The 26,534-nt window shown below is 50.4% G+C and overlaps 1 protein-coding gene across 3 annotated transcripts in view; it reads left to right on the top strand.

The window, feature by feature from the left end:
- C21H14orf132 (chromosome 21 C14orf132 homolog) overlaps positions 1–26,097 on the top strand; it is a 53,769-nt gene extending 27,672 nt beyond the window's left edge. The window contains exons 1-3 of one of the 3 annotated variants that reach the window (XM_086365176.1): positions 4,135–4,281; positions 4,749–4,866; positions 17,665–26,097. In XM_086365176.1, coding sequence (XP_086221302.1) covers positions 4,855–4,866; positions 17,665–17,889 — 237 coding nt within the window. In that variant the 5' untranslated portion in view covers positions 4,135–4,281; positions 4,749–4,854 and the 3' untranslated portion in view covers positions 17,890–26,097. Of the gene's footprint in view, positions 1–4,134; positions 4,282–4,748; positions 4,867–17,664 lie in introns of those variants that run through there. The other 2 variants (XM_086365174.1, XM_086365175.1) reach the window with 2 other exon arrangements.
- Positions 26,098–26,534: the final 437 nt, after the last annotated feature.

Below are 26,534 nucleotides of genomic sequence, written 5' to 3'. Positions count from 1 at the left end.
TAGCGGATCTGGTTCTGAGTTGCGCCCCCCACCACCACCAGGCTCACTGGGGCCCTCAGGCAAGTCCTTGCACCCCAGAGCCGCGTCTTCTGGCCAATGCCGACGGAGAGTGGCCGTGTTACACCGTGAGCCCTGAATGAGCAGAGCCAGTGGAGATGCGCTTTGCAAGGTGTAGAAGCTTCCAGTGCTGTACATGTTTGTTGGTCTCATGGATAAACAGTAAGTAAGTTCAGTCGCTCAGTCATGTCCAACTCTTTGCAACCCCATGGACTGTAGCACGCCAGGCTTCCCTGTCCTTCACCAACTCCTGGAGCCTACTCAAACTCACATCCATTGTGTTGGTGATGCCATCCAACCATCTCATCCTCTATCGTCCCCTTCTCCTCACGCCTTCATTCTTCCCCAGCATCAGGGTCTTTTCCAGTGAGTTGGTTCTTTACATCAAGTGGCCAAAGTATTGGAGTTTTAGCTTCAGCATCAGTCCTTACAATGAATATTCAGGACTGATTTCCTTTACGATGGACTGGCTGGGTCTCCTAGCAGTCCAAAGGACTCTCAAGAGTCTTCTCCAACACCACAGTTCAAAAGCATCAATTCTTCAGCGCTCAGCTTTCTTTATAGTCCAACTCTCACATCCATACATGACTACTGGAAAAACCACAGCTTTGACTAGATGGACCTTTGTTGGCAAAGTAATGTCTCTGCTTTTTAATTTGCTGTCTAGGTTGGCCATAGCTTTTCTTCCAAGAAGCAAGCGTATTTTAATTTCATGTCTGCAGTCACCATCTGCAGTGATTTTGGAGCCCAGGAAAATAAAGTGTCTCACTGTTTCCACTGTTTCCCCGTCTATTTGCTGTGAAATGATGGGACTGGATGCCATGATCTTAGTTTTCTGAATGTTGAGTTTTAAGCCAACTTTTTCACTCTCCTCTTTCACTTTCATCAAGAGGCTCTTTAGTTCCTCTTCACTTTCTGCCATAAGGGTAGTGTCATCTGCATATCTGAGGTTATTGATGTTTCTCGTAGGTTGAGTTTATTCCAGCAGCTGGTTTGCATCCCCCGCATTCTCTCTTGCTGTGAGTTGGGAATTCTGGGCTCGGCTCACCCTCTGTCTTCCCCTCCTCCTGCCTCACCCACACACTTACTTTCCTCCCCGGCCAGGCATCTCTTCCCTCCCCCTCACCACCAGCCCCAGGGAATCTGCCCACCACCAGCCCATCAACACACATCTGTCCAAAGAGGAATAAGCCCTCCATCCCGTCCATCCCCCAAACATCAGAGGGTCCAAGATGCTCTCTGGGGGAGGGAGTGAGCCAAGAGTTCCCGGATGCCCCTGCACACCCCTGCAGCCCATTTCCCCAGCTCATTGCTTGTTCGCTCCAGATTCTAGAGTTGGAAGGAAAATACTGAGCTCCTAATTCCAGAGTTTGAAAAAGTTCTTTTCAGAGATGCACCATCTTAAAGTAGTAAAACTAAAGTGGCGAGAACCATCAACTACTACTGCTGATAATAGTAGTGATGACAATCATTGCTAGAAAGTCGGTTGCTTATTATATTATTAACCATGCGGTGCCAGGCCCTGTGCTTAACACCCTGGGCCAAGCATTGAGCTCAGGTCTTTACATCTGAAAGCTCGTGAAGTCCTCACAGCATCCCAAGGAGGGAAGTGTTCTCATTGGTCCCATCTTACAGCTGAGAAAAATAGGGCTCGGAGAGGGTGAGGGACTCTTCTCTGGTCACACAGCTCTGCGGTAGCCAAGTCAGGTGTTGAAATCCGGACGGCCTGACCCCTTGTCCTGCCCTTTCTCTCTCTTGGGGTAGCTGGGGTTTGGTATAATCTGTTGCCGTTGGGCATGTGTGCTGTTGCCCCAGGTTTAAGTTGGTGAGTTCAAAGAGCTGCCTGCTCTTGGTTAAGTGACAGACAGCAAACGGGGCCACCAGGACTGCCGAGAGCAGCCGCTCAGGCTAGTGTGAGGACTAGCCAAGCTGCAGTGGCAAATGTGATGCTTGTGGGTGTGTGTTTAATTTACTGTGTTTTCTTTTAAGTATACTGTGTTAGCCACAGTATAACCAGTGTATAACAGATGATGCCTGCGGGTGAGGAAGATTTAAGGAAATAAACGCCTCGCACAATTCCCCAGCTTTCTCACTCATTCTCAAAGAGGTAATTCCTCCACCACTGAGTCGTCTATCTCGGTAACAATACATCTCCTTAATAAGAAAAGTGAAAATGAAAGTCGCTCAGTTGTGTCCGACTCTTTGGGACCCCATAAACTATACAGTCCATGGAATTCTCAAGGCTAGAATACTGGAGTGGGTAGCCTTTCCAATCTCCAGGGGATCTTCCCAACCCAGGGATGGAACCCAGGTCTCCCACATTGCAGGTGGATTCTTTACCAGCTGAGCTGCAAGGGAAGCCCAAGAATAGTGGAGTGGATAGCAATGGCACCCCACTGCAGTACTCTTGCCTGGAAAAATCCCATGGATGGAAGAGCCTGGTGGGCTGCAGTCCATGGGGTTGCTGAGAGCTGGACACAACTGAGCGACTTCACTTTCACTTTTCACTTTCATGCATTGGAGAAGGAAATGGCAACCCACTCCAGTGTTCTTGCCTGGAGAATCCCAGGGACGGGGAAGCCTGGTGGGCTGCCGGGGGTTGCATAGAGTTGGACATGCTAAGTAGCAGCAGCAGCAGCAGCCTGTCCCTTCTCCAGCGGGTCTTCCCGACCCAGGAATTGAACCAGGGTCTCCTGCATTGCAGGCAAATTCTTTTACCAACTGAGCTATCAGGGAAAATTCCTGATGATAAATCCTCTCTCCATCTGCCTTGGACCTCTGGCACCTTTTGAAGTCAAAAGCCCTCGCAGGCAGCTTTCTTATTTGCTTACTGCTTCTCTCCAACAAGTCGCTTCCCTTACTAAGTGCCTGCTGTGTGCACATCACCTCTGAACTTCCCCATGAGCTGACAGTCCAGGGGTTGCCCCACACACATGTCAGGTGAAGAAAATGGGCTTGGGGTGAGGTGGTATGCCTATGGCCACACCCTCCATGGGAGACAGAGCCTGAATCTGCACCCTGGCCGGAACCCCAGCCCTTCTTCCCACTTCACTTATGTGATGAGTGTCATGGTCTTTGCTCCCAATTCATCAGGACAGAAAGTCAAAAGGACCAGTGGTTCTTTGTCTTACTCACCCTTTCATTTATCTGCCCTTCTTTCTTGCCTGCATGTTGCAAAAGCTGACATGGAGATTACAGTCACCCATGGGTATCTTTAGGTTTCTCAAGTGGCTCAGTGGTAAAGAATCCACCTGCCAGTGCAGGGACTGCAGGAGACACAGGTTCGATCCCTGGGTCAGGAAGATCCTCTAGAGAAGGAAATGGCAACCCACTCCAGTATTCTTGCTTGGAAAATCCCATGGACAGAGGAGCCTGGCTACAGTCTACGGGGTTATAAAGAGTCGGACATGACTGAGCACATGAACCTGTGTGTGTTTGTACTTTACTCATTTGAAACAAGAGGGCTGTCTTTTCTGATTGAAAAGGAGGCGTTTTCTGCCTCTTCTTAGAGCAAATTCCTCCTCCCTCCTTCCTCCCTTGCCTCCAGCTGCTGGTGACAATCAGATTCTCTTAACCCCAATCTTCAGAGTGGCATCTTTGTCAGATTCTGCAGGAAATAAGCCCAGATCCCTTTCCCAAGCTTTTCAGCTGAAACTGAACCAGGGTTTTTCCACAGAGGACTGAAATGCTTTCTTGGGCCACCCCGGTCCTTGTTAGCCTTGGAGTATCCTTAAATACTCTTGGGAAGAATACAACCTCATTTCTAAAATGACTTCTCTCCAACAGAGAAATTTCCTGTGGCACATAATACAGACTTGATTTTGCCCAAACAAGTCAGTGAGTATTTATTGAGTGCCTACTATGTGCAAAGCACTCAGGATCAAAGATAGTACAAGTGCTTCTGAATCTCAAAACAAGAGGGTGTCAGTACACAGTAAAACCATGACTGTTAGTGCATAGAAAAAAAAAATTTAATCTACTGTTTGAAAAAAAAAAACAAAACTCTGGGCAGTTATGAAGCGGTGGTCAGGAGGTGAGAGATGCTTGTTTGTTAAGTTGAGGCCAGAGAGGTTCTTAAGCACCTGTTGATTTGCAGCTGTGGACAAGGTCGCAGCCCTGCTCGTCCCTGCAAGCCTGCGGATGGTGGATGTTACCCTCGGGGACAGAGGATCACGATGGAGTAGCCTCTTGGCCATGCCAGTTGATCAGGGATTAAGCGTCCTTGTGAGCAATTACTTCTTAAAAAGTCCTCTTGATCCAAAAACAGGATGGTGGGGACTTTGAGGGAATAACAGAAGTCACGCCTGGGTCTTGACTTGCTTTCCTGGCACTCTGGGACTCTGTTCAGGCCACCTCTGGAACTGCCATGCTTGCTGGAAGGAATTAGGCATTTGGCCTCAGCCTCTTATATCTTTGACTTCCCAGGTGGCTCAGAGGGTAAAGAGTCTGCCTGCAGTGCGGGAGACCTGGGTTCAATCCCTGGGTCGGGAATATCTCCTGGAGAAGGAAATAGCAACCCACTCTGGTATTCTTGCCTGGAAAGTTCCATGGATGGAGGAGCCTGGTGGGCTACAGTCCATGGGGTCGCAAAGAGTCAGATACGACTGAGCGACTTCACATTCACTTTCTTATATCTTCTCTGCCCTGTTTTCTTCACAACACACTGGGCTCTCCTTCTCTCCTGTGCCCAGGCAGGGGGCTTCGACATGGCTTCTCAATGGACCAGAAGAGTCTTTGTCTTCAGATGGGAACACCTGTCATCGCGGCTTCTTTCCAAGATGGTACCCGACACAGCCAATGAAGGATGGGGTGAGATTGCTATGAACTAGGTCCTATCTCATAGTATCAGAAGAATTTGGACAGATCAACCCCTTCTCTCTGCCTGACAGACTCCTCCCTGTCCATCTATCAGGACCCGTATTGAGGGACAGCTCCTTGTGAAAACCTTCTGGAAGCTTCCCAGGACATTGGTCATGCCTTGTCTTGTACTGTGTCTGCCCCTTTTTCCTGCACACACAGGTGTCCCTGGGGAGGAGGGGTGTGGCGATACACCGGGACCTTTATAGGTTGAAGGAGACTCTGGTGTCTTAAAACATTAAAAACATTCCATGGAGATGCCAGTCTCTCCTGCCAAGGATGTTGTTATTTGTTTCTTGTTGTGAGTACTCTGAAAATGATTTTGTCATTTTGTCACATAGAGGAGGGAAGGTTTTAAAAATCATCCAAAAGGACCCACTTAGGGGGGTAAAGAGGCTGGTGTACTGTCGCCCCATCTTCCCTTCTCTCTGGTATGCACACACCCACTGATGAAGAACGCACTCTATTCAAATTTTATTTCATTAGTTAATTCTGTCCCCGCCTGTCTCCCTCCCTCTCTTTCTCCCGGCTTCTCTCTCTTTCCCTTTCTCCTTCTCTCTTCCTCCAAAATGGGGATTACATGTTTTTTCTCTTTGCACCTCAGGCTTTCACCCCTGCCCCCTGGCGAATAGTAGATGCTTGTTTAGCCAATGAATGAATGAATGAACAGTGGCATAAATTTCTTGCCATCACCCTCAGGCCCTGAGATTTTATTCTACTGGATAAAGAGAATTTGATACAATAAAGGCCCCCTCAGGAAAGGATGTGGGCTGCCACAGAGGATGCTCAGTTCATTGTTGAGATGCTATGGAATTACTCAGAAGATGCTATTGAATTCACTGGGGCAGAATAGGTACTAATTTATGACAACTTTTGCCTGCTGTTCCCTCAGGGAGAATTTCAAAACTCCCCATTGTTTTGTGTTTGCTCAGCAAATAGTCAGTAAGGTGGCATCAACTTGAACTGGTCTTGGCTGTTTCTCCTTAAGGTTCTTAGCCAGCTTCCTCTAAAAACAAGTGATGGCCTCTGCGTTCTCACTGTGGACAGGGTCCTGGAAGTCTGGACCCCCACACTGCTGTCTGGCTTTTCTGTCTCCAAGGCAAGCGTTCTCTTTATTCCTCGTAATCAAAGATGATGGGTTCTGATGAGACAGTGTTTGCTCCTGCTGCGTTGTGCTGAGTTTCTATGGCAACGGTTTCAAAGATGGTGAATTTGATTTTTCCTCTTAATTCCGTAATGCTCCCAGGCTTTCCAAAAATATCCTTATTTTCCTAGGCCTTCTGTGGGTCTAGAAATATTCAGCCACAACAAGTAGAACCACTGCGCCCACCGGGTAGCTATTGTATCAAAGAGTGCAAGGTGCAGCAAGTAATTGAGAAAATATTTTTTAATAAAAAAATAGTTTTAGCATCTAGTCTGTGTGAATTGATGTGCTTGGCACCAGGGATTCAAAGAGAAATTAAACTCAGCTTGTGTCCTGAAAAAGCTCAGCCCTTAAGAAAGATATACAAGCACACAGCTAGCCCTAATACAGTGTGCTGATAGTATAGTGAACTTGACATTATATACTATAATGTAACCCAAGTACAGAGCTAACTATAATGTAATGTAATGTAATGTAACATAACATGATGTAATGTGCTGTCTTGTGTGCTAAGTCGCTTCAGTCATGTCAACTCTTTTGACCCCGTGAGCTGTAGCCTGCCAGGCTCTTCTGTCCATGGGAATTCTCCAGGCAAGAATACTGGAGTGGATTGCCATGCCCTCCTCCAGGGGATCTTCAAGACCCAGGGATCAAACCCACGTCTCTTACATCTCCTGCATTGGCCCGCAGGTTCTTTACCGCTAGTGCCACCTGGGAAGCCCTCATGTAATGTTAGTACATTGCTAACTATGATAGAATGTAATGCAACATGATACAATAAATAAAATATAGTGTGATAAATGTAATGTAACATAATAAATATTTCATCAGTTGTAGGAATGAATTAGCGTGGGGCCCCAGTGGAGAAAGCCACACAGCCTAGAGTGACAACAGGGGTTAGCAGTTGGCAGATGTTGCTGGTTTCTGATCACTTATAGCTGTGCAAGCTCAGGGAAATGACTGCCCCTCTCTGAGCCCCCAGCCAGCCCCCTGCTGCTGGGCTGGTGTGAGGGTGAAATAGCTCTTCGTTGGGACTTCCTGCTCATCCCTGCTGGGCCCCTGGATGCTCAGGAGAGCCTCAGGAGAGGACATGAGCCCAGGTGGAGGACAGGTAGGCAGGTGAGCAGCCTGAGCCATGAGGCAGCTTCATGGAAATGCCTGGAACATAGAGCTCAGGGGTAAGTAAGGACGGTGTGGCCCCTGCAGTTGGTGGGATCTGACCCCTCACCATCCCTGGTCAGGAACCTTTTTGAGAGTCACCGTTGCACAAGACTAATGTCACAATGGTCCCATGCTTCGAGGGAGGCACCAAATAAACACAGAGGTTGCTCTAAAAGTTCTCAGCGTGTCGGAACTTCCCCAGTGGCCCAGGGGTTAAGTTTTCACCGTCCAGTGCAGGAGGCGCAGGTTCGATCCCCGGTTAGGGAGCTAAGATCCCCCGTGCCTCGAAACCAAAAAGCCCAAACATAAAGCAGAAGAAGTAGTGTAGCAAATTCAATGAAGACTTTAAAACTCGCTGACATTTAAAAAAAAGTTCTCTGTGTGCACTCAGCACTGGCCCGGATGGCATTCTGCCTGGTCACATTTGGGGGTGCCGCATGGCTCCCCTCTCTCTTTGAGGGAATAAAGCGTCTCTCCTCTTGGCCCTGCACAGCATCAGCATCCATGTACAGTGGCTGTGGAGTTGGCTGTGGGGCGATGCTTCACCCCTCACATACATGATGATGGTACCCAACCCAGGGGGTTCGTTGTTCATGATAAAATGCAGCCATGCCCATAAGATGCCCAGGGCATACCTGGCATAGAGCAGGCTCTCAATAAATGGTAGCTACTGTTTTTATTTCCTCCACTTTGTGTTTAATTAAACCTCTTCAGTGTGTAAACACTAGCCAACAGGAGTGTCAAATATTGCCTTTAATTTCAGCCTCCACGGAAGAAACACATAGGGAGGTGGGTGGCTGCCTGAGCATCCTCAAGTTTGATGGAAGGGCAGGATGGCTCTTTTGCCTTGTGCTCTTTGAACAAAAGAACCAAGTGTGGACGTCACTTCTCTGCCGGGGTAGCATCGCCAGGGGTCACGTGACTTCATGAGACAGCCAGTGGGCTTGGTGGTCCGGAGGCCTGGATGCCAGTCCCGGGTGTGTGATGCTCATTAGTGGTTTTAGACAAGAAGCCTAAAGCCTGGGGCTGGGGGCGGTCACTGCAGACTAGCCCTGGCGCTGATCCTGACCCTGAGCTGCTGTGGAAGGAGGCAGAGCCCTCCCGCTAATAGCCTCAGGGGGAGGAGAAAAGGATTTCCCACTTTCCAGGGAGCCCAAAGCAGGTCTGTTTGGAGCTCTTAGTTTCTGCCTGGATCAGAGCAAGCACGTGTCTGGGGTCACGTGGGGCATCTGCTGGTTGCCACGGCTGGTAGAGAAGGTGGGCAGAACACAGCCGTGGTTGTTAGCCCAGTTACATTTGAATGTCAGATAATTTTTTACTACACGTATAATTTTTTTTTGCTCAAAATATGTCTAATATGACATTTGAGATATACTAAAATTATTTAGGGCTTCCTAGGGGCCTTCTGCAGAGAAGGCAATGGCAACCCACTCCAGTACTCTTGCCTGGAGAATCCCATGGACGGAGGAGCCTGGTAGGCTGCAGTCCATGGGGTTGCTAAGAGTCAGACACGACTGAGCGACTTCACTTTCACTTTTCACTTTCATGCATTGGAGAAGGAAATGGCAACCCACTCCAGTGTTCTTGCCTGGAGAGTCCCAGGGATGTCGGAGCCTGGTGGGCTGCCCTCTATGGGGTTGCACAGAGTCGGACACGACTGAAGCAACTTAGCAGCAGCAGCAGCAGCAGGTGGTGCTAATGGTAAAAAAATCCGCCTGCCAATGCAGGAGACAGAAGAGATATGGGTTTGATCCCTACGTCCAGAAGATCCCCTGGAGGAGGGCATGACAGCCCACTCCAGTGTTCTTGCCTGCAGAATCCCATGGAGAGAGGAGCCTGGTGGGCTACAGTCCACAGGGTCACAGAGTCAGACTCTACTGAAGCAACTTCACACACACACACACACACACAGAGACACATACACAAAATTATTTTCCTCAGTTCACTTCAGTCACTTAGTCGTGTCGGATTCTTTGCGACCCCATGGACTGCAGCACGCCAGGCCTCCTTGTCCATCATCAGCTCCCAGAGTATTTTACTACTATTACACACAAAAAAATTATTTTGTTGTTTATCTGAAATTCACATTTAACTGGGTGCCCTGTATTTTGTCTGAGGAATATTTTAAAAATTTTATTGGAGTCTAGTTGATTTACAATATTGTGTTCATTTTAGGAGGACAGCAAAATGAATCAGTTATATATATATATATATATATATATATATATATATCTGCTCTTTTTTAAGATTCTTCTCCCATGTAAGCTGTTACAGAGTATATTGTCAAGTTCCTGTGCTGTGCAGGAGGTCCTTATTAGTTCTGAGGACTTTATCTAAGTGATTATCTGACAATCTCACCACTCAGGTCTCACTTTACAGCCATTTATAACTGACTCTTGCCTTCTTATTGTCTGGCAGGCTTCTGAGCACTGGGCTTGAACCTTGGTGATGGCTCATCTGAGCTTCTTCCCTGGTGAATGAGGCTTGGAAAGAGGGGCAGGGCTGCAGCGGCCAGACCCCAAGTCTCCTGGCCCCAAAGGGATGTAGAACAATAGGAATGTTTTTGTGTGTTAGTTGCTCAGTCATATCCGACTCTTTGCAACCCCATAGACTGTAGCCCACCAGGCTCCTCTGTCCATGGGATTCTCCCGGCAAGCGTACTGGAGTGGGTTGCCATTTCCTTCTCCACGGGATCTTCCTGACCCAGGGATGGAACCCTGGTCTCCTGCATTGCAGGCAGATTCTTTACCCTCTGAGCTACCAGGAATGTTTTTACTCTAGTACAAATTTAACTTTTTCATCCACATTGTTGGGGTCACTGTGCAGCACACATGGCCAAGCGTGGTGTGGACTGGCTCCAGGGGGGCATGGCTGCCGTCGGCACTGGGGCCCCATCCTCCAGAGTCTAGTTGAATCTACGTGCGCCTGGGCCGGAACCCTGCAGTGCCAGGGCCCTGAGGAGGGCCTTCGAGGGGGCAGAGTCCGGTGGAGCCCGGGGTACAGCCAGCAAGCTCCCTTCATCAGCCACCGCCAACAAACGTCCCCTCCTCTGCCAGGTGCTCATTATTCAGGAAAGTGTCTGGCTGGTCTCTGGTGACTGCTCTTTGAAGATTTTCTTTTGAAAGCATCTTCTGCTCCTTCCCCTGGAGGGGCCCAGCTTAGGGGAGATTCATGTCACTTCTGACTCCTCGACGGAAACAGATGGGACCTGGAGGCCTTGCCTCCACGGAGCGGCCCTGCTGTAGGGGGTGGGGTGGGCACTGCGTGGACCCTGGAGGACGGGGCCCCAGTGTCCATGACAGCCCTCCTGGAGCCCTTCCACACCATAATGGGCCACACATGCCACACGGTGACCCCAACATGGAAGGACAGGCACCCCAAGGCAGGGGTACCACCCTGGCTTCCGAGGGGTCTGGTCCTAAGCATCCCGTGTGTGGTGCTCTCCTGTGTTGAAAGCATTGAACTGATGTGATGAAGTTTAAAACACCAGAAGGCGACAGGCATCCATATGCCCACCAACCAGAACAGACCCCCTTTTAATATTTAATCATGCTTCCTCATCTTTCTTTTCTTAGAATAACATATTACAAACAGAATCAGTCTCCTTCCCCCCCATATCCTCCTTTCTCAGATAAATTACAGCTGCTGCTGCTGTTGTAAATCTGGCTGATATGTTTACCATCCTTGTCTGTACATTTACCTATATGTGGATCCATGCATAATATATAGGATTATTTTTAAGGCATGTTTTTAATTTCAGGGATGATAACTAAGTTTATCTCGAGACTCGCTTTTTCCTCCCAAAAAGTGTTTTTCACATAGTATAAGGCCCTCCCAGCATCTCCCTTCTTCTATGAGGCTGTCTGCATTTTTCTTCCCCCGTTTTAATTTTTTTTTTAATTAATTGATTTCTTTTTGCCCGTGCCGGTTCTTCGTTGCTGTGTGCGGGCTTCCTCTAACTGTGGCTTCTTATTGTGGTGGCTCCTCCTGTTGAGGAGCACAGGCTCCAGGGCACACGGGCTTCAGTAGCTGTGATTCTCTGGCTCTAGAGCCCAGGCTTAGTAGTTGGGTGCATGGGCCTAGTTGCTCCGAAGCATGTGGAATCTTCTCGGACCAGGGATTGAACCCGTCCGTGTTCCCTGCAGTGTAGGCAGATTCTTAACCATGCGGCCACCAGGGAAGCCCCTCCCCAGTTTTAAATGAAAAATCTGAACCTCAGATTAAGAAATGGGTCTGGAGCCCACAAAAAGGGAAACGTTGGCTCCAGGCCCAAATCTCAGCATGCTTGTGGGATTCTTGGCCGATGGCCCTGGAATTCATTCACTCACCAAGTGTTATAGTTTGGAGTGTCTGCCCTGTTCTAGGCTCCAAGATGCTGTGGGAAGGAGGGAAGTTCCCCACTGTCCTGGCAGTTATGGTCAGGAAATCTGTGCAGGTAACACTGACCTTCAACACTCTGTTCTGCTGTCCCCGCTTCAATAAGCCAACAAGACTGTTTCTGATGGTGGTCTGTACAGTCACAAAGGAGCATCTGATTAACTGATGGCACAAAAGCTCACACCTGGAAAGGCCAGGTTCTCCACTCCCTCACTTCAGCTGAAGCAGCTGAACAACTGAGAATAATCTCGGTTTTGAATTACTACACAAACAGGAGAAGAAAAGAATATTCGGAATGACTGAGTGACCAGTGCCACATTTTATTTATCCTAGATGACCTGATTCCCTCCTTGGGAGAATCCAGCAGTTCTACCGTATTATCTGCGTCACTTACAGGGAAGGAGATGGGGGCGAGCTGGGTAAACGATTCGCTCGGCTATACGCTCTGTAACAAAGCAGGGTTCACCCCCGAGTCTTTCTGACACCAGAGCCCACCCCTCCCCCACACCCTGAGGTGGCAGAATCAGACACGGGCTGTGACCCTGAGGTTTAGGGCAGAGAGGGGCTCGCCGTGGAGAACGAGCTGTCCCATCGCCCGGGAGCTCTGGGATCAGGGATGAGAAATCGGCCGTCTGCTGATTTCAAGTTCAGTAATTCCACACGGTCGTCCTTGTCACTTTCTCTGTGTTACGAGGGGGACTGAGATGAGAGGGCAGTGGCCTTGCCTTCAAGAGTTCCCCGTGTGGTGGGAGATCCACCTCCAGTCAGCCAGGCCTGTGGTGGGTACCTTATGTGGCCAGAGACCTTGCAGGCGTGAGGAAGATTAAGGGTCTTGAGATGGGAGATGGCCCGAGGGAGCCCAGTATAATGAGTGCAGTCAGACTTTGGACCTCCAGAACTGTAAGATAATAAATGCGTGTCATTTTAATTTTTTATTTTTGCCATACTGAGTGCCCCGTGGAACTTCCCTGACTGGGGGTGGGGCGGGGAGGGAGGGCAGGGATTGAACCCATGGCCCCTGCAGGGGGAGCATGGAGTCTTAACCACTAGAGCACCAGGGAAGTCAAATGTGTGTTGTTTTAAGCCACTGAGTTTGTGGCAATAGGAAACTTAAACGACATTAACTACCCACAGAACTGGATAGGGAGGGGCACAGGTGAGGCCTCTGGGAGGAGAAGTTAGCAGCCCCTTTGCAAGTAGGTGGCAGGGCTGTGTCAGCCTGGGGGGCTGCTCCCTCCTCCCCCCACCAACCAAAGGCTCTGGCCAGTGCCCCGCCTTTTCCCCCAACGATTTGGATGGAAATACCCACTGTGCCTCCATATCCCCTGAAGAGAGGAGAGGGGGGATCAGGCTAACGTCCAGAGATCTCAACAGAAGTGGAGTCAGGGGGCAGGGAGTGGTCTGTCTAAGAACCCAGGGCCCTGGGGGTTGGGAGAAGGAGAGGCTGAGATGGTCGCTGGGCAGAGGACAATGAGTGTGTGATTAATTCCGGGGAGGGGCATGCAGCAGAGGTGTCAGGGAAGGGGGCTAAACCAACCTTGAAGTCCAGGCTTGCTCGGGAGGGAGAAATTCAGCTTCCAGCCTGGCCTGAGCCCCACCTTCTAAGAGGCCACCAGCTAACAGTGTCTTCGGGTTCACCTGATGTAAGGGTGGGCGGGTCAGATGAAGACCCTAGAGAAGGGTGGTGCCATGTCAGGGCTGCTGGAGGAGAGGGTACTCCCCCAGGTAGGGGTGGGATCAGTGGGGAGGTGCTGGAGGGGTTGAGTCGGCCAACAGTGCTGTCAGTCTAGGTTGAGGGTGGTCGTCACTCATCTGTCAATCAGCAGGATTTATCAGGCACCACTGTGCTGATGATCTGGGCAAGGCTTTAGAAATTCCACAATGAGAAGTAACTTGTCTGCTCCTTGCTGAGAGCTTCCAGACCTCTGGGGGGGTCGAGATAAGAACTGCATCTTGAGACAGGAGCCCCCAAGGAGAGGTTGTGGTCTTGGGGGTACACAGGATGGAAGGCTATAGTGGACAGGACCATCAGCTAAGATCCAAAGGGTGAGTAGGTTTCATGGGAAAGTCTGGACCCCTCCCTGCAGGACAGTCGATCACTGCCTCTGCTGACCCCCTAGAATGGATGTGCGTGATTCATCTGTAACCCATCTCATCTATATCACCAGCTGAGGGGCAAAACAAGGTCACAGCTCTTCTATTTAAACTTTTGATTGTATTTTTAATAGAAGATACGTTAATTATTATTCTCATTTGTGTTTGTCATCCTATCTATTAAAATATACTAAGTATAACATACACTAATTTAATAATTTAATACACTGTTATACTGTTTAATCTCTATGTCGTGTCTGGCTCTTTGCAACCCCATGGACTGTAGCCCACCAGGCTCCTCTGTCCATGAAATTTCCCAGACAAGAATGCTGGAGTGGATTGCTGTTTACTTCTCCAGGGGATCTTCCCGACCCAGGGATTGAACCCACGTCTCCTGCATTGGCAGGCGGATTCTACACCACTGAGTTACCAGGGAAGCCCAGAAAGAAATATACATAAGTAAAAAGATCATGTCAGTTAATCCCACTGTTCAGTTAACCAGTTCACATCTAGTGTCTTTCCAGATTTTTCTGATGCACATGTACACATATAGGGCTTCCCTGGTGTCTCATACGGTAGAGAATCTGCCTGCAATGTGGGAGACCTGGGTTTGATCCCTGGGTTGGGAACATCCCCTGGAGAAGGGAATGGCGACCCATTCCAGTATTCTTGCCTAGAGAATCCCCATGGACAGAGGAGCCTGGTGGGCTACAGTCTATGGTGTTGCAAAAAGTCGGACATGACTGAGCAACTAATACACACACACACATACATGTATAAATACTTTTACAAAAATATCATACTGTTAATACCATGTATAATGTTATTGTGTTATCTGTATTTTACTTGACCTGTGTATAGGTCTGTATCATTAAGACTGTGTAATCTGCTGGATAGATACACCAGAATTTATTTAATTCCCTCCACTGAACATTTTGTGTAATATTTAGACAACATCTTTGTGTATCTTTGGTATAATTGTTTCCCTAGGATAAAGTTCTAGAAATAGAACTGCAAGGTCTAAGAACGGAGGACCCGAGTATAAATGCAGCCCCAGATAAATTCTCACAAAGTGAACTCACCGCTGTGACCTGCAGCGCCACCCTGCCGCCCGCCCCTTTCAAGGATCAGCAGGAGGCCTCTCCTGGTCGCCCCCTGGTGGCCTGTGTTTGTCACTACAGCTCCCAGATTGACACCTGTCTGGTCCCCACCTAAATAAAGGACCAAGCTGTGCTGTGGATGAAATGCCGAGCTCCTCTGAGTGTGAGCCAGTCAAAGGCTGCTCTTTGCAGCCCACGCAGATGCTCAAAAGCACCCGTTGCCCCAGTCATGGGGCATCCTTTAAAAAGAGGCCACTGAGATTCGGAGCAGGCGGCACACAGAACTGCCTGCAAGTAGCCTCTCAGTGTGAATTCGCTAATGGTTCGGGTTCCTCTCAGATATTCCTTCTTTTTTATTCCATCCCTCCCTCCTGCCCCTGTTTTTTGCTCCTTCCCCTTTCCTGCTCTCATCCCCAGCCCAGAACGTGGACCCCCAGAAGCAGGGGCCTCCCTGATCTGGCTTACTGCTGCAGAGTCTAGAACTGTGGCCCCTAATTAATAGTCCCTAGGAAATGGCAGCCCACTCCAGTATTCTTGCCTGGAGAATCCCAGGGACAGTGGAGCCTGGTGGGCTGCCGTCTATGGGGTCGCACAGAGTCGGACACGACTGAAGCGACTTAGCAGCAGCAGCAGCAGCAGTACAAGTCAGACGAATGGCTGAATGAGGCAGTCCCTGCTCTGCTCCCATCATTCCTCCAGGCAGTACACACATCCCCACTGGAGCATGGTCCCAGGGGGTAGTGACTGTGCCAAGACCCAGTACTGAGTCTGATCCAGGAATGGGGAAGGCTGTGGATATAACAGGAAGCACCCTGACCCCCAACCAGTGTGTCTGACTGGTCTCCGACTTGACCCCAGCACAGATGAGTGCAGTGGTCTTGACCCTTACTTACCCATCTGTGAAATAGGGGTACCATGGTACACTGCAGTTGGAAACTAAATGATTAAATGAGAGTGTTTTAAGATCTCCAACACATTCCCTGACCATAGCTGGGTCTCTGTATGGGCAGTAGTAGTAATAGCTCGGTAAATGTTATCCAAGGAAGGCTTAACTGTCTAGTGCTCATTCATTGATGTGCCATTAAAAAAAGTTTATTATGGGCCTAAAAGTTGCCAAGGGGTTTCCCTGGTGGCTCAGTGATATAGAACCCACCTGCCAATATGGCTGACTCAGGTTTGATCCCTGGGTCGGGAATATCCCCTGGAGAAGGAAATGGCATCCCACTCCAGTATTCTTGCCTGAGAAATCCTATGGACAGAGGAGTCTGGTAGACTGCAGTCTAAACAATGATAGTAGCTGCCAAAGCCAACTCTGGGACTTAAGGCATATCAGTCTGTAAATGTGTCTGGAAGGGTCTGGACGGCCTGGACATTGATCTTCTGGACCGTATCCAGGGCCAAGCCCTCCCCTTGAGCAACCCACCTCCACAACACCCCCCCTCCCCTGCCACCCCGTCACCAAGTCTCAGGAACAAAAGCCTTTACAAATGGAAGGAGAAGCTCTGATCCCTAGAGTGCAAACATGTGGCATCTTCCTGGGCAGTAAAGCATCCTTTACTTTAGTCATTCTTCTGAGGGGAATTAGTCATCCTTCTGAGAATTTTGTCCCTGAGTACTAGAAGCTCTGAAACAGTCATTGACTGGGAAATTCTGTATCTGGGTCTGCTCCAAAAAATAAATATGCACATGCAAGCCTGTGTGGATGCCCAAGTGTATGAACAAGGATGTTGTTGCTGTTCAGTCACCAAGTCGTGTCCAACTCTTCGTGACCCCATGGACTGCAGCACGCCAGGCCTCCCTGTCCTTTACCATTTCCCGGAGTTTGCCCAAGTTCCTGTCCATTGAATCAGTGATGCCGTCCAACCATCTCACCCTCTGTCACCCCCGTCTCCTCCTGCCTTCAGTCTTTCCCAGCATCAGGGTCTTTTCCAATGACCAGCTATTTGGATCAGATGGCCAAAGTATTAGAGCTTCAGCTTCAACATCAGTCCTTCCAAAGAGTATTCAGGGTTTATTTCCTTTAAGATTGACTGGTTAGATCTCCTTGCTATCCAAGGGACTCAAGAGTCTTCTCCAACACCACAGTTCAAAAGCATCAATTCTTCGGCGCTCTGCCTTCCTTATTGTCCAACTCTCACGTCCTTACATGATTACTGGAAAGATCATAGCCTTGACTGTCCTGACCTTTGTCGGCAAAGCGATATCTTTGCTTTTTAACACACTGTCTAGGTTTGCCATATTTATAATAGGAAAACATTCAAATTCCTAAATCTCCAGTTCTGGGGAAATTATTAAATTATGGCTTGTATTTAGGATAGAATATTATACAACTGTAAAATCGCATTTTGATAGGCTTTTTAATACAGGAGTATAAAACAACATGTTTAAATGTTTTCTCTCTCATACACACACACACACACAAAATTGGAAAGGAAAATTTCACAATATTGTTTATCCCAAAGTGGTGAAATTGCGATTCTCTTTTTTCCTCTCCTTTTGTATTTTCTTAATGTTCTGTGCTGAGCCCATATTATTTTTACAGTTAGGAGAAGAATAAAGACATGTTCGGATGTGTGCTGTCCGGGGGCTGGGGGCTGGTGTTTAGAGAGGGAGGGTCTGTACGTCCCAGTGAATTGCCAACTAGCCATGGGATTGTCACCTGCAAGGTTGCCGTGAACGTCTGCCTCAAAAGGTTGCTGTGAGCGCTCCTTTTTCTAGCTGAAAAGACGCGCTGTCGTTTATTTAAGGGCCAGACGCAAAGCCTGGTTTAGGGCTTTATCTTCACGCGGGGCTGCGGGACCAGCCACCCTCCCCTCTGCGGGCGGCCCTCCAGCCCCAGGCCCTGGTTAATTCTCTCTCTCTCCTTCTTCCCAGCTCCCCATGATGGGAGGCGCCTTCATGGACTCGCCCAATGAGGACTTCAGCACCGAGTACTCCCTCTTTAACTCCTCCACCAACGTGCACGCGGCCTCCAACGGCCAAGGGCAGCCGGAGGAGCCGCCCAGGTCCTCCAACGACGCTGTGCTGCTCTGGATCGCCATCATAGCGACACTGGGGAACATCGTGGTGGTGGGGGTGGTGTACGCCTTCACCTTCTGAGACACGGGAGCTCCGGGCCGGCTCGCCTGCGCTGGGCTCACCGCGGGCGCAGTCCCCACTGGCCTGTGACCGCACCCATGTTCTAGAACCAGGAGTTCTGACCGGGAGCACAGCCTCTCAAGCGGAGCGACCATGCATCGGAATTTACCCCAAGCAGCCCCGATTTCAAAAACCCCCTGCTGTGGTTCTGCTGATCCAGAAAATGTGGAAGCCTGGGCATCCAGCCCCTGGAGGCACGACAAGGCAAAACCTTCGGGGAACAGGTTGGAAAATTCTTGAAACTGCATTCCCCGAACATGAGACCGGAGGGAGCAGTCAAGTTTGGTTTAAAATACAGACATGATTGGATGATCCCTTGCTGGCACTGAATCATCACTCACGTGTCTCGTTTTTACGCAAACGTATTAATATCACACCCGGGTTGTGGGGTGCTGGGGCAAGGGAGGCCTTCAGCACCCGAGTGTTTCCACCCCAATCTGGTTTCTCACTCGGCCCCTCGGAATATCCGTGGTGATCCCTGGAAATGTCATAGAACATTCCTCCTTTGACTTGGAAATGGCGTCTTTGATGCCAGTCACCTGACCCCTTATGAAACCCAAGGATGGGGGAATTCCTGGTGACGTGGATCTCAGGGGTGGTAGTGATGGTGATTTTTATCTGCTGGATGGACTTTCTCACCTTTGTAAAGATTAGGCGCCTTTAAAAATTAGACTTGCCAGGTGGATGCTGGCTACCCGCTCAAGAGGCTCTTTCTTCTCTCAGAAGTCACGGAACTCTAGAGATGAGGTCTGTGCATCTCGTGAATTGGTGGGTGGGAGAGAGAGGGGCGTGACTTGCCTGTGGTCCCAGAGTATGGAACGGCAGGGGTCAGAGCAGGAGAGACGTTTCCTGACTGTGATTCAAGGCTGTCTCTGCCCCACCTCAGCCCTTTCTTGAGTACATTCCTGCCTTCTCAGCTGCCCTGGGTGGGGAGAGACTATCCAGATGGTTCTGAAGCTGTGTGCAGGGTGGGCAGGGCGTTAAGACACCCACACACTTTAAACTCCACTAGGCTACCATGCACTCTTGTGATCTGCCTGAGTCAGTTTCCTGATATGCTTAAAAATCAGTGGCTGGGGAATTCTGGCTAGCCTGGGAGCCCTCTCAGTAAGACCACAGGCCTCTCGGCCTTTTGAGTACATCCATGTGCTGGAGGAGATTCACACAGCAAAGGACTCGCTTTTCTTCCGTCCTTAGGAAAGTCCATGGCAAAGCACCCCCTTCCCCAAGACAGCCCTCCCTGTCCCCCCAAGAGTAGGGGGAGCTAGGACACAGGCTGGCTTGCCCACAAGCCCAGAGTGGCTTTTTCTTTGCTTCCTGCCTGCAGTTGTACAAAAGGAAAGAGATGGCATAAACTCCCTCTTGGAGGCTGAGAAACTTCAAAGACTGGTAAAGAAGCCCATATGCGTATTTGGGGACAATTATAAAAAAAAAAAAAAAAAAAAAGAAGGCTGAATTCGTCGCTGTGGTGTCAGGAGAAAAGAATGTTCTTGATGACAGGTGAAGGGACATCTTAAATGTCCGGAGGCGGCCGCTCGTCTCTGGGAGGTTGGCCCCGAGCTACTGCATTAATGGGGTTACCAGCCTGACCTCCAGATGGCTTTGACCTTCACTTGACCTGCAGCTCAAGTGGCAGTCATGAGCGCTGAGCATTAGCGTGGCCTTTGGGGATTGGGAGAAGGGATGTTGCACCGCCTCTCTGGACTCTTTGTGGAACCGCTGAGCAGAGCGGGCCTCGCCGTCTGCAGGTAGGACCAGCTTAGAGGCAGGGCTCGGGGATGGCCGTTTCGAGCACAGCATCTCAGATGCTTCTCCAGTAACCTTCTCTCTGTCAAGGCCTGGGCCCTGCCTGCCCCGTGAGCAAGGTCTTCATTAGATAGACACATGTCTTCATGAGCAAACCCAAGGAGTGAAGTCCAGAGCCAGGGTTGGGGAGACAAGCTGTCTTCATGGGGCTCACTCCCGTCCAAACACCCCCATTCTTTGCCTTCTGAACCCGCGTTCCCTGGAAGCCTGCAGCCCTGTCCGAGGTAGGTAGCGGCTCCCTGTACTCAAAGGGCCTGTGGGGATGGCCCTGGGAGAGAAGGTTCTATGTTGGTAACACGGGGAGGAGAGGGGAAGAGTGGAAAGGTTGACCTTTAGCTCTAAGGAGGCCTCCAGCCTTCCAGGGCAGCCCTGGGGGGCCCCATGGTCCCTGGGTGTTTCTGGGCATGGCAGTCTCTCCTATGAAGGTTTTCTTTCCCCTGACGAGAATGTTAGTTAAATTCAACTTTCAAGTCTCTCTCTCTTCTTAATGTCAGGGCCAGAGATGATCAGGAGTTTCAGGGACCTTCTCGCGCAAACTTGACATCCGTATGGATCGCAGTGTCTTACCCAGGGTCAGCCCACTCCATCTCCTATGATTTTGTTTATTTTTTTCCAACTTTACTCAGATAACATTGGGGATTGACGTGCCTGTTAATTTCCAGCCAGAGTGCGCTGTCTTCTCCCTCTGGCCACAGAAGGGATTCTGTCTTTGATGTTAAGTAAAGGCCGTATTGCTTGAGTCTGTCCAAGCCTTGTGCCCTGTTAACAGGCACAGATGTAATCTTCACCATTACCTTCGGTGGCGCTAGTGGTAAAGAACCCACCAGCCAATGCAGGACACCTAAGAGATGCGGGTTCAATTCCTGGGTCAGGAAGACCCCCTGCAAGACGGCATGGCAACCCACTCCAGTATCCTTGCCTGGAGAATCCCATGGACAGAGGAGCCTGGCAGGCTACAGTCCCTGGGGTTGCAAAGAGTCAGACATGACTGAAGTGACTGAGCATGTAGGCATTACTCCACATCATTGTCCCGAAATACAGATAAGGGATCAGAAGCTCAGAGAAGTGGAGTAACTTGCCTGAGGCCACAGCAGCAAAGTGACGATCAAGATGAACCTGAACTATCTGGTCCCAAAGCCAGGCTCTTTCTGGAACACCATGCAGCCTTTAGTGGCTGTGTGGCATCTCCAGGCACCTTTAAACCAGGCCGAGTCTCTAGAGGCCATTTCCCGAGGTCCCACGTTGTGGTATGGCCTGGCCGGCTCTGACCTCTGCAGGTGGAAGTGTCTGACCATCCTGGGCTGGAACATGCTCAGCCTCCTTGGGAAGGGGGTCCCTATTGCCTGCCCGCCTCTTTAAGTTGAACTCAAGTCTCTTTCCTTGGCCAGAGAAGCACCCAGAGACCAGTGTTCTCAGGACACACACAGAAGGGCCCTGACTCAGAGCCCCACAGTGGGGCCCACACGAGGAGGGGCTCACACAGCCAGAATTGATAAGGACAATCCTGGGACGGTCGGCACTGCAGGTTGGGCCCCAACCCCGGGCTCAGGCTTTCTGCTGAGTGCCAAGACTCTCCTGAGCAAGGGGGACGGATGCTTCTCCCTTGGACTCTGTTCTGGGGCTCCTGTTCTGGCTTCTCCCAGGTGAGGCTGGCTCCTGAGCCCACCCTGGCTTGACAGGCCCATGGTGAGGAAGGAGGAACTTGCCTCTTCAGTGGCTGCTCCTCGGAGGAGGCGTCCTACCTTTTCTGGAATGTTCTCTGTACTTCTCCCCGTGCCCCTCCACTTCCCCTCGGCAAGCTGTGAGCGTCCCACGTCCCACACCTGTGTGTGCTGCGTCTCACCGCGCACAGCAACACTTGATTTAGGAGGGCAGGAGCTGCGGTCCCTGGAGCTTTGGAGGAGCAGCCAAGCCAGAGGACACTGGAGCCGGGCGTGTCCTCAGGGGATTCGTAGGCCCTGGGGGAGACTATCGCTCTGCAGGTTCCCGCTTTGTCATCACTGCCCTTTCTCTGGGTCCAAGGTCAAGAGGCAAATGAGGCTCCCTTGGCCCCATCTACCCATCTATGCCCCAGAGCAAGAAGCTCGTTTCTCCTTTAGGGAGTCCCCCGGGATCCAAGGGGAGAACTGGCTAGTAAGTACCGCTGGGCTCGAGAGACACAGGCCACTTCCCAGCTTGTTCTAAATGGAAGGCCTGGCTGCCTGCCAGCCCACTAGCATCCCTTGGAAGCTGTCCTTGGAGACTGGGGAGACTTGGCCGCTGTCTGCACTGCAGCCTGACTCCTTCCAGACAAACGGTCCTCTCCTCCTGCAGGAAACTGACCTTCTCTCCTTATTAATAGTGATACCATTAACCGTGATTATTTTTCCTGCTGTCAGCCTACACACCTTCCTTGTGCTGTGAGCCATATCTAATTTACTTCTCCAATCATCCCTCGGCAGGGGTGAGGGTGCAGAGACGTGCACGGGGATCACTGTCATTTTTTTTGTAGAGGAAGCTGAGGCCAGGCTGTGTGGCTGAGGAGCTGTGATCAGGCTTGCTGGTTACCTCACGTCTCCCTGCATCCACACCCTCTGTGAGGAGCCCTCTGGGATGGAGCAACCTCCATAGGCCTCTGAGGCTGGGCTCTGCTGGTCCTAGAGCATGGATTTCGATGGAAGTCCTAGAAAGGGACAGACAGCCGTGCACAGGTATTTGTCAGTCTCAGAATCTCGCAGCAGCTGGAGGCCTTAGAGAGTGTTTAATCAGGACTCTCGGGAGGTCAGCTGGGGCCAGGCTGTAAATTAATGGAGAGCTGACAGGCCCCTGGATGGATGCCAGGCTGCGGGTCTCGTGCATTCGCCCGGGATCACTGGGGGAACCCAGATTCCCTGCCCCCAGCCTCGGGATGGGTGTCCATCGTGTTCTCAGCCAGCTGTTATCTGGTCCCCGTTGCCCCTTTGACTGTCCTCTGGGGCTTCCATCATGGCTCAGATGGTAAAGAGTCTGCCTGCAATGCGGGAGACCCGGGTTTGATCCCTGGGTCAGGAAGATCCCCTGGAGAAGGAAATGGCACTCCACTCCAGTGTTCTTGCCTGAGAAATCCCATGGACAGAGGAGCTTGGTGGGCTACAGTCTAAACAATAGCAATAGCTGCCAAAACCAACTCTGGCACTTAAAGCATATCAGCCTGTAAACGTGTCTGGAAGGGTCTGGATGGCCTGGACATCGATCTTCTGGACCATATCCAAGGCCAAGCCCTGCCTTGGAGCAACCCACCACCCTAACACCTCCTCACTTCCCCCCAGTCCCCTCCCCGAGTCTCAGGAGCAAAAGCCTTTACAAATGGAAGGAAAAGCTCTGATCCCTGGAGTGCAGACATGTGGCATCTTCCAGGGCAGTGAAGCAGGAATGGGGAATTAATCACCCTTCTGAGAATTCTGTCCCTGAGCGCTAGAAGCTCTGAAACAGCCATACCCGTTGACTGGGAGATTCTGTATCTGGGTCTGCCCAAAAAATAAATATGGAAGATCCCATAGACAGAGGAGCTTGGTGTGCCATAGTCCATGGGGTTGACAAGCGTCGGACGTGACAGCAGCTAACACACACACACACACACACACACACACCCCACACACACACACAGAGCAAGTCCCGGATGTGCTGGGTTGTCCTGATGCAGACGCCCTGGGAGCTGCGCCCCTGGCCCGAGGGAGCAGCGGGAGCCTGGCTGTCCCGTGTGCGCCCGTCCTGCCCCGCCTGCTCCATGGGGCCCTGGTCTTGGTCAGCAGTGAGAGGGTGGAGGAGAGCCAGGGGACGGAGCACTGGGAGTGCATGGGGCTGGAGTCAAAAATCTCCAAGTGGAAAAAGAAGCCCCTCCAAGAAACCCAGGAAATCAGAGTTATTCAGTGGTGGCTGGGTATCCCCAGCAAGTAGCTTCTGGAGATCAGACCTTGAGCATTTTCTTGCCCTTTATTTGAATGGGAGGATGGAGGTGGGCAGGGGCAAAACAGTGCAGACCATAGTGACTACAGGGAGGAACGTTCCTCCCAGAGTGAGAAGACAGCGGCTCTTGGGACTGCAATGGAATGAATGGTTGCTGCTGCTGCTGCTAAGTCGCTTCAGTCGTGTCCAACTCTGTGCGACCCCATAGACGGCAGCCCACCAGGCTCCGCAATCCCTGGGATTCTCCAGGCAAGAACACTGGAGTGGGTTGTCATTTCCTTCTCCAATGAATGAAAAGTGAAAAGTGAAAGTGAAGTCAGTCGCTCAGTCGTGTCCGACTCTTAGCGACCCCATGGACTGCAGCCTACCAGGCTCCTCCATTCATGGGATTTTCCAGGCAAGAGTACTGGAGTGGGTTGCCCTTGCCTTCTCCGGAATGAATGGTTAAGAGTACCTAAAACTGATTATGTAAATTTTGGAATATAAGTCCGCATGGCTTGTTCTGAGTCATGGTAAAAGTTGTATATTTTTTGTCAAGATAGAGAATAAAGGCAGAGAAAGCCCTTGGAGAGGTTGGTCGGGCTGCCCAGTTCCCAGCATGTGCGGGCCCCTGCTTTTTGACCACTGTGCGCACTCATGCCTGCCCAGACCTCTCCAGCCAGCTGTCGGGTGAAGCCTTTCATCTGCTCCTGGGCCCTTTTGCAAGCTGACTTCCCGCCTTCCCAGGAGGAGGTTTGAGACCGCTGCTGCCTTGGGAAGAAGTCCTGACAGATGTATGAGGCACATCCACAGGGAATCTGTGACTGCTGGGGGGATCCAGAGCCCTCCCCACCACCGAGCCCCCTCCACGTGGTGAGCGGCCACCAGGGGCCTCAGTGTCAGTTTCATCAGCTCTCTTTCCCCCAATGTCATTATGAACCAGAGAATCACCACGTGTATAGGTTAAAGGGCAGCAGAGGATGGGGTGGTTAGATAGCATCACTGACTCAATGGAAGGAATTTGAGTAAACTCCGGGAGATAGTGAAGGACAGGGGAGCCTGGTGTGCCACCGTCGGTGGTGTCGCCAAGAGTCAAGACACGACTGAGCAACTGAACAACATCAGTGTAGTTTAAAGTATTGTCCCAGCAATCCAGATGGTTCTGACCCGGGCTCTGTAAGCTGGCAGGAAGGCAGCTTCTGAACTTTCACACTTTCTCGAGGAAACAGTCTCCCAGAGGCTTGGGAGCATTGCCAGGCCACCCTGATGAGCAGGAGAGTGGGGTCTGGTGCCCAGGGCTTCTATCTATGAAGTTCCTCAACCACTAGGACTGTGGTTCTCATCTGGGAGCAGTTTCATCTCCCAAAGGACCATTGGCAATGTCTGGAGACAGGTTTGATTTTCATGATATGGCGGGGCGAGGGGGGGTGGTGTGCTCTGATAGCGCCTAGTGGGTGGAAGCCAGGGGTGCCGCTGACCAGCCCCCGGGACAAGGAAGTGTCCATCCCCCCAAGTGCCGATCATGCTGAGGTTGGGAAACCCAGCACTGGGCCACGCCTTCTCTAGTTCCCAGCTATGGGAATCTTCCAAAGCGCCTCTTTCCCCGACTGTGAGTCATTGAATAAATCAAAGGTCTTCTGAGCTACAGAAGTGATCAGGGTTGCTGCCTCAAGTTAAAAAAAAAAAATTCCAGTTGGAAGGCAACGAATTGGAATCTAGCAAGTTGTTCGAAAATCCACGTCCTCTTGCTTTCCATTGTCTTGGGCTTTCATGGGGAGTCACCCTGGATGGAGCGCTCTACAAAGTGGATGTGACAGTGAGGCTGAGCTTGTCCCGTGTCCCCCCCCTTAGCCAGTAACTGTGAGTCTCCGGACCCTGAGGTACCCGACCCCTCATCAGTCTATCTGAGAGATGCTTCTCGGGGAAAATCTTAGAAGGGGTGGAGATGAGGGAGCTGGCTAACAGACTCGGACAAATCTACATCCTCGCTTGTTTCTGATCTTTTCTCACCCTGTGTCCCCCAGTTGAAACCACACTAACACTCTTTCTACTGTTTAAAGTTTCTACTATTTAAAGTTTTAAACCTTATTCTTGGAACTAGCCACCGTCCAGATGCCAATTCTTCATGCCGAGAAAATTGGAAATATTTCTGTGTCTTACTAATGTTTTCATATTCAACTTGTACATGTAAGTAGTTTACTTAATAAAAAGGTATTTTAACTATTCTTTTAGTCCTTTGCTACTGAAGCCCCCCGGGCTTCACAGTGGGATCACTAACTTTTACTACAGTGAAAAGGCTCTTTCTTAATGTAGGGTTTCCATGTGCTCTTTGGACTCAAAACCTATAACCTTAATGGATGTAAACAATGTGGCCACGTGGAATTGTGTCCCTTTGACCATTGGCACGGTTGCTGTTGTTGTCGTTTTCTATTATGATAATTAAAAAAAGAAAACAGTTAATTCCTCTGTGTCTGAATCCAACCTGTGCTTTGTCTGAAGGATGCTGTCGACTCATCTTTGAGAGGTTCACCACCAGCGTCGCCTCCCTTCTTGTGCTCCTTCTCATAGGGACAGAGTAAAGGGGAAAGGTAGGTGATTACATAGTCAGCCCCACTAAGGGATCATAGATAAAGGAAAAAGCATGGGAGACCCCCGTAAACTAATGATCACTCAAGAAAGCAGGTTTGCTTAACCACAACACTATGCAACAGGAGCAGGAGTCATGCCCCCCAGAACAGTAAAACGATGGTGGCCTGAGACCCACCTCCTGCCCAGGAGGCCAGTAAGTTAATGATTCCTGCGACAGGTTTCTCTGCAGAAACTAAAAACAAAAGTGTAAGCAAAAGGTGACATTACACTGAAACCATACAACTCACGATTTGGGCCCAGCCCACTGC

Source organism: Bos grunniens, chromosome 21, assembly GCF_055505025.1.
Source record: "Bos grunniens cultivar Pamir isolate PY7600 chromosome 21, Bosgru_T2T1.0, whole genome shotgun sequence".
NCBI lineage: Eukaryota > Metazoa > Chordata > Mammalia > Artiodactyla > Bovidae > Bos > Bos grunniens.
The sequence above is the reverse complement of the archived record's forward strand: the minus strand, read 5'-3'. Positions and strand labels throughout refer to the sequence as shown.